The 11,834-nt window shown below is 41.8% G+C and overlaps 1 protein-coding gene across 6 annotated transcripts in view; it reads left to right on the plus strand.

Annotated features, from left to right (window-relative positions):
- The window catches only part of MAPK8 (mitogen-activated protein kinase 8), a 99,304-nt gene extending 95,502 nt beyond the window's left edge, over window positions 1-3,802 (plus strand). For 5 of the 6 annotated variants that reach the window (XM_019953913.2, XM_070782231.1, XM_019953912.2 and 2 more), the window contains one exon: window positions 541-3,802. In XM_019953913.2, the coding sequence (XP_019809472.1) occupies window positions 541-686 (146 nt within the window). In that variant the 3' untranslated portion in view covers window positions 687-3,802. Of the gene's footprint in view, window positions 1-535 lie in introns of all 6 variants that reach the window. The other variant, XM_019953914.2, reaches the window with a different exon arrangement.
- The last annotated feature ends 8,032 nt before the right edge of the window (window positions 3,803-11,834 follow it).

The raw sequence follows: 11,834 nt of genomic DNA on the forward strand, positions 1-11,834 counted from the left end.
AGAGTCTGACAGGACTGAGCAACTGAACTGAACTGAGTGGCAGTTCTCTTTTTGATTTTTGAGGAACCTTCCTACTCTTTTCCATAGTCACTGCACTACTTTACATTTATTAGGGCTGTAGTTTTTTAACTGTTTGAGTCATACATCCCTTGAGATCCTCTTTACAACAAAAGGCAATACAGACAGTTTTGCATGTATTATCAGTATTATTCACACACAATCTGAAGCCAGTTCATGAATCTTGCTATAGGACTATTTCTAAATATTGCTTGGCATTGACAGTTCTTGTCTGAAATTGAAAAATTAGTAGAAAGGGCAGGGACTCCAGGTTTCCAGACGTTTTCCAAATTCTCACCGTGTAGCTTGCAGTGACGTGTTTGTAAGTTAGTGCTGTGTTGCGTGTCACTTGTGATTATTTTTAATGAGCCTTTTAAACTGAAAGAACAATTATTGACCACTGGAAGTAGTCAGTACAGTACCAGTAGCTCGATCTGCGACTCTGTCTGCAACTGATTTGCTGTTTTGTTTCTCATAGCACAGGTGCAGCAGTGATCAATGGCTCTCAGCATCCATCGTCATCGTCGTCTGTCAATGATGTGTCCTCAATGTCAACAGATCCGACTTTGGCCTCGGATACAGACAGCAGTCTAGAAGCGTCAGCTGGGCCTCTGGGCTGCTGTAGATGACTACTTGGGCCTCGGGGGGTGGGAGGGATGGGCAGTTGTTTAGTCATTGATAGAACTACTTTGAAAACAATTCAGTGGTCTTATTTTTGAGTGATTTTTCAAAAATGTAGAATTCATTTTGTAGTAAAGTAGTTTATTTTTTTTAATTTCAAGTGATGTAATTTAAAACTTAAGTTGTGTTTTAAAACAGCAACAGAACTGTGTATTTTTGCTGTAATTAACTGTATAATGTAAACGTAATTATTTTATCATGGTTTAAAATTTTTGCATATTTGCTTTATCTTATGCTGCTGATTTTTTTTTTTTTACTGAATTTGTAAGATTTTGTTTATCAAAGCAACTATTAAGTGGTGACTTGCCTATATCATGAATTATTTAAGATTTTATAGTTTTTTTTATTAGAATTTATTTCAAATGTTTTGTTCATGATGCTATCCTTTAGGGTTATGTGCTTATCAATGAAATAACCCCAGAGGAGTGAGGGAAAATAACCTGTAGCCAGTTATATTCAGGAATAACTACTGTAAATGATGAACGTGTTTTAAAAAAGAAAAAAAACCTCCAATATTTGCTACTTGCCAATTCTAATTTAGTTACATACAATTGATAGGTAATCCTGTGTGAATTTTGGCAAAAGCCCCATCATCTAAACGGCAGAATAACTCAGAGCATGTCTTTGAAAGTGTTGGGCATCCACCACCACGTTCCTATCCCCACATCCCACCCACCAACAGTACAGTAAGAGAATATGGTGTTTTCTGCACATCTGTGGCATGCTCAAAGCTTATGATCACTAAAGTCAAGAGGATACTTCATGAATAATACATTTCAATGCAAATAAACAGATGGTTCACCTTTACTAGCTATGAGCCTGTTTTTGTATACACTGAGTTGATCTCCTCAGGCTGTAGGTCCTAGCAATGACCTCGAGTCTGGTCTTGCTCTTTCCTACAGCCTCGGGCCCGTGGACCTATTCAGTTTCCTGTTAGAGTGTCAGTCAGTCGAGCACCAGTTCTCAGGGTGTTTCTGGCCATTTGATTCTACCTGTGGCATAATCATATTTATACTAGCTGTTGGGAGGTTCCAAAGCCTACTTAGATTTCTGTAGGTGATGTATAAAATGAGCAATATACCGTTCATCTGAAAATAGTAGCGCACAGCCATATATAGGATATCATTTTCTAAGGACTGTTTCTTCATATTGAGCAGAGCAGGCATAAGTGGTAGTTACTTAGTCCGAGTCTTTCATTTGTTTTAATACCTGATTTTCAATAAACACACACGATGTGGATGTTGAATAGTGTAAGAATGGTGCTGCTCCTGACGGTTGTATGTTAATTGTTTACATTTTATATCTGCAAAATTATTTCTCTATAACAGAATTTTTCTTAAGTAAAATGTCATTGAAGTCTCATCTCTGAAATATGTTGTCTGTAATGCCCCAGGCACTTTTTATTATTTTTGGAACAAGAGGGATTTCTTGTAATGAACTGGGAAATGCATACTTAAATAAGCAAAAAGTTCTAGGCAGAAAGCCCAATGGAATTAATGACCAGCAGGAGTAGGAACTGGTGCAATTCAGCGTGTGGCATATGAAAGTCCACTTGGCATGGTGTTCATGTATTCAGTGAAAAATTCCTTTTGAATAAGGTATTTTAGGTCATTGTTAATGTGCAATATTTAGGATCAAAATACATTAACAGCCATTTTATATGCTTTGAAATAGTAAGATTGTTTTTGATTGTTTAAGCCATGATTTCCAGCCTCTCTTGAAGTGGCAGTCTTTTTATTAATTCCTTTTCTACTTGTATGACAGGGTGCATTAATTTTATTAGGCAAAATAAAGTTTTGAGACTATAACACCTCTTGAATTGTAGAAATAGGATTGGATTTGCAGTTTCAGGAGAATTTGAGCACGAATGTGTTAAGTTTGTATTAGCTTGACAGTTAACTAGCTTTATTTCTATAGAGTAGATTATTTCACTATTGCACTTTAACAACTGCCACGCTCCCAGAAGACTCCCTTCGTTTTCTGTTTCCTTGCTGATAAGCCATCTCGTGGTACAGGTGTTGGTTCAGCAAGGAAAACCAGGTGTTTCAACAGTATCATTTGTTGTAAATGCCAGCTCCACTTGCCAACCAGCATGTTTCAGTTGATTCAGAGAAAACAAAACTCTTAATAGTCATGTACACTTAAGATACATCCTGAAAACAAAGTCTGTTTAAGTGTTGTGTGCTCTGGGTTTTTAAAATGCAGTATCTCAATACAACTTTCCCTCTTCTCTAACTGTGTTAAATAAACTAAAGATGGGCTAGTTCTTTTTATTTTTAGAAGTTTTTGAACCTTTAAAACATCTTAAACACTTTTTAAAGAAATGGAAATAAGATTTCTGTCAAGCAGTACATATGTAAAACCACCTTGCTTGTCTTATAACTTTGGATTTTCGACTTTAAATACTTAATATACCCATGGTCTTACTGTCAGAAAATTATTTAGACCAAGATTTAGTATTCAACGTTATAGGTTAGGAAAGTAATTCTTTCTGTGTATTTCTTCCTGGTTACTATTCTGTTACCCTCTAATATAAACTGACCATTTGTTAAATGATTGTATTGTTGGGATTGCTTAATTGTAATAGACATAAACAGAGCATCTCAACGCTTTCATACTGTTTGCTGGACAGTTCTCATTTTGTTATACAGCCTCAGCCGCTGATTGTTCCTGGTATGCACGCCCTATGTTGGTAAAGGCACAGTGTCGTCACACCAGACTTCCTCAGAGAAACACCAGCCTCCTAAGTGAGAAGGCTGTCACACAACCCCCTTAGCAATAGCAAGACGCTTGATTGCATGTAAAATGGCAGACTTTCCCATAAGCGCTTTTTGTTATTTTTTTCCATGCTGATACTATTGTGTTGTCTAAAAAGGTGAAGAGGCTGTGGATATCTGATGGTGCAATCAGCAGCAGGCGAATGAAGCCCTTTGAGGTAACAGATAAGACTTGGTACACACTATTGGCCAGTATGTGCTACACTATGAAGATGTAACTACTCATTGTTGCCTAGACATAAGCCTGTACAACATTTTGAGGTAAAAACATAGTCTTTTTTCAAAAATCCTGTTATAGTGTGTTTGTGAGTGTTGTTCACTAGTCACACATTAGCTGTAGAGTGAGTGCATGACGCCCCGTGACCCCAGGAAGCTCGCCAGTAGGAAAAGCAGACGCCACTGTTCTCTCGTTAGCAGCCCTCTCGAGTGTTGCCTCTGGATCCTGTGCATTTCGGTATGCATTGTGTTTCTACTGATCTCTCTTAGGTTTTTCCTCAATGAGAGGAAACTAGTTTTTCCTGAGTAGCATGAAAGATGGAGGGGTAAAGGGCATTGAAGCAGAAATGTATAGTTTGGGGTATGATTAAAAACTGGTAAGGAAAAAATGTCCTAATTAGTTTCAAACTAACTTGCTCTTAGTTAAGTGCTCTTAAGGAGAGTCTAGTAAGAGTAACACTTCCTGGCCGTTTCTGATTTAGATTCTCTTCATTACTGAAACTTCTGAGAAATATTACCTGTGGATTACTTTTGCACAATGTTTATTCTCACAGTAACTTACAAATTAAACTAGGTTTTTATTGAACTACCTCACACTAATTTTCTATGCTTTCCCAAGTAAGCAGTTGCCCTTACTGTTAGATCTTCACTGAGTGTGAATTATGTGTGTTAAGTACTTTATAGCCAATGTCAACACTATACCAATAAGTATGTAAAAGATATACCTTGCATCAGTAAGAGAGACTCACCTGTAAAATCTTTCACTATGTATCTTCGAAAATTGTGTTAGATGTGCTCGTTGGACATTATTACTGTCTGTTTTTGTAAGTAGAAACCTGCTCGTGATATCAGTCCATTCTTTACATTTTACAAAAGGAATAAATCTTAGTAAATTTTACGAAGAAATAAATTACTTTTGTAGGCCCGATATTTGGTATATTTTTGAGAAGCTCTTAATCTTTTAGCCGAATGATGAAGTTAAAACTGAACTAGCTGTCTACCTGGACTGTGACATCTATTTTCTCATAGTTTATCCTGTTCAACAGGTTTTGAAACCTGAAACCTAAGTATGATAATTGACATTTGCTTTTCTCCCTGTGTGATGCCATTCCTTCTTCATTCCTCTCCCTTCCCTGTGTTCCATTCCCTCTCCTCTCCCCTCCTCTAGACAAAACAAAATGGGGCACTTTGTAGGGAATGCTGAGATAATTATTGTGGTTTTTAATCATTCATGCCCTAGTCATTAAACATGCACCACTGGAATGTAAACAATGTTATCTTAGTATGTTAATTGGTTATAATATTTTAAATAAAAAAGAAAAAAGTGATATGAAAATTACGAAATTAAGAGTTTTTCATTGAAAACAAGATACAAATTTTTGGTAAAAAGTTTTTCTGGGCAGGTATCAGATTTCCTATGGATTTGGGATTAAAGGGATACTAGGGCAAGTCTCTTAGATTTGGATTTTATATAAATTGTGAAAAGGCTAAACTATCACCCTGGTTTTCTGACTTATCTACACTTTTCTGGTGTTTGAACTTGCTAGAGAAACATTATCTTAAGAAAGGAATTTGCTTCAATGCCCTTAACCTAGTTCTTAGTAACTGTGTGAGACAGCAGTCACATGGACAGCAGACCACTTGGCAAGAAGTATTTTAAAAGGATCTGTTTCAAAGCTACCCAGGGATTTCAGCTCAGCGCATTTCCAGCTTCGCCATGCAGGTGTTCTCTTTGCCTGTACTGGGCAGGCTAGCAGGCTCGTTCATTGCATATGTCCAGTCTGTTGACTCTCCTCTGTCTTGCTCGACTCTTGCTCCAGATAACCCTCATATCGGGAGCTCACACCCCTCCTCACCTGCACTCACACTCGCCTGGTTCTGAGGAAAGGACGGGCAAGGCCAGGTATCCACCTGACTCTTACTGCTCCATTAGCAGACGTGGTTACCAGCCTCATCACAGTCATTGGAGAGACCTCGTGATAGACTGGATGGCAAGAGCCGCCAACCTTGTTGAGTAAATTTCCACTCAATCATAATACCCTAGTGACACCAAATAAATTGAAGCAATTCATGTTAATTGAGGCATTACATTTATTTTAGTACTGCTCCTTAAAAGATCCATTGACTATGTTATTGAAAATTCATTTGTACTGATTTTGTGGATTGAGATCCATTGACTATGTTATTGAAAATTGATTTGTACTGATTTTGTGGATTGAGTTTTTTTTTTTTTTTCTTAGCTTTTATAGCAGTATGTCTTTGGACTTCATTTGAAACTAAAAGATAACTTCAACTATGTTCTGTGAAGTTAGACTTCTGTCTGACATCATTTACCGTATCCTGTTGTCTCTCTCTGCTTTCATGATTGGTGACGTGTTTCATTTAATTCCGTCAGTGTGTGCATATGTGTCTGAGACCCTGAGTTAGAAGCTGGACGTGAGAGATCTGAAAGTGATGACGCTCGAGTCTAGTAAGCCCGATCGAAATAAGTTTTGTGTGGAGGAGCAAAGACCATGCTGAAGGAACACAGGGAAGGACTGATGAGAGGAAATGAGGGTTTTTGCAGAAGAAGCATTTTTTAAGGAAGATTTGGAGAAAAGGGCATTCCCACGTAAAGGGAATGAGAAGTGAAGAATGGCCTAGCGGGGTATAACTGTAAAGAGAGAGTGTGATGGGAAGTAAGACTGAAAAGTTGAAGATCAGAAGTGAAACATTTTGAAGAACTTGTCATCATTTTAAAGGCAGTAGGAATGGAGTTACTATGAACAGACTTAGAATACCTGACGGTGGATGCAGGTCTGATAAGAGTGGACGCGTGGAAATTGGGAAGCCAGAGATACTCGGTTGGGAGAACTGAGGTCCTCTGCACATATTGAGAATGGAAAATGGGGATTTAGATTGCCGTCACATGAGTGACGTTGCCAGGATTAGCATTTGGGGCTGACTGGTCAGCACACGAGGCTGTTCAGGGAGAGCACACTGGATGTATTTTACAGTTTGTACATCACAGCTCATGACGGAACACACTTGGGGTACGGCATCAGCTTGCCATTTAGTGTTCCGGGAGTGGAAGGAAAGGAGCGATCGCTGCCTAATAGCTGTCGGCCTCTGTCCTCACAGTCTGCTCCCTAGTGAAGTCTGCGTCGCTGGCTTGTGTGGCCTGCGCACCGTTTTCACTAGCATCATTTTGTAGACAGAGGGAAAAGATGGGGATTCCTGCTGGATGTAACATAAATAAGACTTGGGGTTACCCGAACAGGTAGGAACATAGTCTGATTGCTGAGGATTGAGTGAGTGGTAAAGCGGCTGTAAAAAGTACTTTGAAAAAGTTGGCAGGAAATACAAAGAATTATGACAATGTCTTGAGACACAAAAGGTAGACTGAGGGGTCAGAACAAGTTAAAACGGAGAATTCAAAAGCACATGTGCCTTGATGAAACATGGTCCTGGAGAGGGTGGGATCTACTGAGTCTTAGGGATCCAGACTAGCCTGAGCTCCAGATGGAGAGTTTGGTAATCTTGGACAAATCTCAGCTTTGCCGAGCCCGGGGCTGCTTCATCTGTCACAGGATGGGAGATAAGTCTTTTGCAGGGCTGCGGAAATGATCGACTGTGTGTACTTCTATCAGGATAATCCATGTAAAGCAAATATAATTGTTGACTTTAGCCATGGAAAGGAATAGAAATGGTTTAAGGTAATGGGGAAATATTGAAACGAAAGGGAGGAATTTTGTGTGGCCTCCCATTTGAGAACTTAAATACGTGCTGATCCCCAAGTCATCCTGTTCATCCCCAGCAGTCTCAATCTTCATGTGGTTGGTAAGAATAATTCTCACTTGAGAGAAATGCTTCCACATCAGTATTGACTAAGGATTTTTTTTTTTTTTACTTTCTGAGAAATAGGACAGTTAAACATTGTTTTCATTCCTTTGCTATTTTTGTGTATCATTCCTGCCATTCAGTTCATTCCAACTGAAGCTCCTCCGTGACATACACTTCACATCTTTGTGTGCATTGCTTCCGCCACTTGTTCATTTGAAATCTTCACGGCTGAAGGCCCGGTCTGATCGTTCCTCCTCTGATAAAGCTTCTCTGCGAGGACTTTTTCTTTCTCGTCCCTGTTGCTTGTTCCCTTGCTCTGTTCATCTGTTCACGCGCTCACCGTTCTGTTCTGGGAGACAGCAGTGTGGTCTATGTCTCTCCTGTTCTGTGAGGGCATCCTGCATGCATATCTTCTACCGTGCTTCCCCCGGAATCCCCTGGATGGAAGAGCCTGTTCACAATGATTGGGAAGTAGGCATTCAGTGAATGTTGGTCTGGATAAGTGATTGACAGAGGACCTGTCTTCCATACTGTTGCTAGCCTCTGAAATTCAGTATTCACTGCTTTCGAGATCCGGCACAAGGACACTGCATACAGCACTATGAAATCGCTGTAGTAATGTGAGCCTGTGCTCTGACAGCAGACACCTGAAGTTGAATCCGGGCTTCACGCTGGTTGCCTTACCTACAGCAAATTGCGTAAACTCTTTATGGCTCTGTTTTCTCAGAAGGAGTCAGAGAGAGAAGGTGGTTCTGATATGGTCCCTCCCTTCAAAATCAGCTGCCTTGAAGAACTAAGTACCAAATCCTCCACCAGGAGCAGTAACGAATGGGATACAGGGTGCAGCAAAGAATGAGGTAGGTCATGGTCCAGGGTGTTACTAAGAAGGGAACTGGGAAGATACCAGGAGAACACTGAAGGAGGCCAGAAAGGGATGGGGAAGGGAGGAGGGGCAGACCAGGCCGCTGAAGTGGTTACCATGCCCCCTCGCTGCCGGAAATCCTGCCAGGACTCAATCGAGGCTAGGTATAGTGGCGATTCCCAAAGATAGTCGCACGGAACACTAGTTGTGTTGAGTTAGTAGCAGTATTCGTGGAGAGCTTACTCTATGCCGGGCATTAAATGCTGTGACTGTATGAGCTCAGAGTTTTTATAACAACTTTATGAGGTAAGAACTGTTACTCTCCCCTCTTAGGTGATCACACTGAGGCACAGGGCTGCTGAGCAAGCTGCTCAGAGCTACACAACCATGTGGTGGGGCCGGGATCTGAATGTGGATAGTCTTGTCTCCCGTTTTCACTCTGACCGCTGTGCGCTACTGCCTAAGAAGTTTTATGTGAATAAAGGGTTTTGTGTTCAGATAAATTTGGGGGCTGCTAGTTAAAGGTAAGCACGCTTGTCATTTTTCGAGACTTCTCAGACTCCGGTATGCATCCCCATAAACCTGCCTCAACCATGGCCCTGTCTTCGTGCCTCTTCTCTCTGAACCCAGCCCTCCCACTTTTCCTGGTCTTGTTTCTTTTTTTCAGAATCGCCTCTCCTCGTTATGACATGCTGTTTATTCCTCACCAGTCTTTCCCTCTGCTGGATCACTCTTGGCAGCACACAAGTGTGCTCTAGTAATCGCCTGTAAAAGCTCTCCTTTGCCCCCTCCACTTCACCACCCCGTCTCTGCTTCTCGTCACATCTGCGCTTCTGGAAAGACTGGCCAGGGCACAGGGTCTTCTCTGCACCTCATGCAGTCTGCCGTCGGTTCCTGCTGGCTTCTGGCCTGACGCTGTCTCCACTTGGCCTGGACCCACCAATAGTTCCCTGACTAGTTTCCCTGCTGCTCCCCCTCTGTGGGTAAATTGAGCCACTGTCCACCAGGGGCCAAAATAGCCTGCCTTGTTGAATGCAAGCTATTTCATGTCCGTTTATTTAAAGCCCTTAAATGCTTTCCAGTATCCCTTCAAATAAAAGTAGCTCTACTGTAAGCGACAGGATCTACAGGATCTGGTCCCTGCCTGGCCCTGGCCCGTCAGCCTCCCCCATGCCAGCAAGGGCCCTGGCACTCACGCGGACTTCTGCCTGGATCTGCCTAATTGAATCGCTGCCCCTTCCTGTCCTTCAGTCTTGGTTCCCTCACACAGTCAGGGTCTCGTGTGCCCGAGCTCCCAGCTAAGTAGACACGGCGGCTGTCTCACACCGCTGCTGCTGCCCCTCTCGTGGGCCCTTCGTGATGGGCCTAGGTAAGGGTCCTGGGAGGACTCTCCAGGGGGTGGGGCCCTGCTTAGGACCAAGGGGATATTGGTACTGACTCCATTTATCACCCACAGATTGGAGCCTGGTTACCTGGACTCTATTCTAGTGGGGCATGAACACAGTTCACACCTGGTCCATTATTCCACCAGCCAGGTTAAACTCTTCCTCTGTTTTTGTCTTTGCCTCTGTCTCTTATACACACATTCTTAAAATTGTATTCTAATATGGGGCATTTACCAGTCTTTTTAAAAGTAAGCCAACTCATTTTTTTTCAGTGTAAAACTTAAAATTTCCAGTTTTTTCTTTAGAGTCAAACACAAATTTTAAAACAATTAAAAAAATTTTAGAAGTAGTTTGAGAGCAGAATCCTAGATTTTTTTATACCAATTTTCCACTATTATATGTTTGATTGATAATTTGGCAATTTTTTCTTAGTAAGTTGTGGTTACTGAATTTTTCTAAAGCATTCATGTAGGTTTTCAAAAAATTGATTCCCTATCTTTTCACATTTATAATTCATTGCTTTACATAATATTATTATTTTCAAATTTAAGAGTTTACTATTAATCCCTTAATCTCTAAACTTTGATTACAGAGTTTAGTGGCAGGCTTCAAGAGGTCTTGGAAAGCTAAATTTTTTGTATATGCGGTTATTTTTCTTCTTCATTGGGTCTATAGCTTTCATCAGATTCTCAAATTTGTTTGTTTAATTGAAGTATATAGTTGACTTACAGTGTTGTGTTAATTGCTGCTGTACAGCAGAGTGGTTCTGTATTCTTTTTCATTATGGCTTCTCATAGGATATTGAATATAGTTCTCTGTGTTACACACTGGAACATTGTTGTTTATCTGTGTTATATGTAAAAGCTCACATCTGCTAATGCAACCTCTTGCTGCATTGCTCCCCCAATCCCCTCCCTCCTCAACTACCAGTCTGTTCTGTGATTCTGTGTTTCATAGATGAGAGGTTCATTTGTCATGTTAGATCCCACCAAGTGGGTGTCACTAAGTGGTATCATATGGTACTTGTCTTTGTCTTTCTGACTTCACTTAGTGTGATAATCTCTAGTTGCATCAGTGTATTTAATATTAAATGATGTCATTACAATAATAGGAATAACTGGAATCCCCAGGTTCGGGAACGGGTTCTATGAAACTAGGGAGAGCGTGGTGGATGGGTGGGCCAGAGCCCCTTAGTCTCAGTGTGATTTGCAGGCAGGGGTCAGTCTGTTTTATAAACAAAATGGAAAGTGCTAAGTAAATGGAAATTGGAGGATGGAATATCTACTGAGTACTGCCTAATTTTCAGAGAAAAATTGAATTTGCAGGTCTCAAGCCAGCAGGTGGCAGTGCGGCTCACAAGCTGGTTTGGGGCAAGCACTTGACCAAAAGCTGAGCCTTTGCCACGACTAACGGCTGAGCAGACAGACAGCGTCCCTGTCAGCACGTGGACCCCATTTGGTCATTTCTGCTCCTTTCATAGCCTGGCAGCATTTCTACTCTAGGTCAAAGTTAGCAGAACTGAGGACCGTAAAATACACTGGCGTTCTCAGCTCTCCCTTCCTGGCCTCAGTTTCCCCACTGAATAGGGAGCATGTGGTTAATCCTATGCTAGAGTTGTTGCGAGCAGTCAGTCACTTCATACTACTTTCTTTCTCCTTGAACCGGAGGAGGAGGGCAGTGCTTTACCCCGGGGGACGCTGGTCACCCACACCTCTAGGATAGCGATGGGCCTGGGAGCGGGTGCAGGTACTGCTGTCCACTGACCCCACCCCTCAGAGCTCCCCAAGAGAATCCTGGCCGCTGCTGCTGCTGGGGGCCCTTGGCAGGCACCTCTCCTCTCGGCTGGCGAGGCCACCAGTGACCTGGCTGAGGGCCAGTCATCGGCCTCCTCACTACGCTGGAGTTACTAGTCAGCCTGGGCCTGTGGGCTTGCACCTTAACGATGGAGAGCCAGCACTTCTGGGAGCACCAGCACCCTGCATTTGGAGCATTGCTGTCATAGTTTACACCTGACTCCAGGTAGATGGGTAGCTG

The sequence above is a fragment of the Bos indicus genome, chromosome 28, assembly GCF_029378745.1.
Source record: "Bos indicus isolate NIAB-ARS_2022 breed Sahiwal x Tharparkar chromosome 28, NIAB-ARS_B.indTharparkar_mat_pri_1.0, whole genome shotgun sequence".
Lineage (NCBI taxonomy): Eukaryota > Metazoa > Chordata > Mammalia > Artiodactyla > Bovidae > Bos > Bos indicus.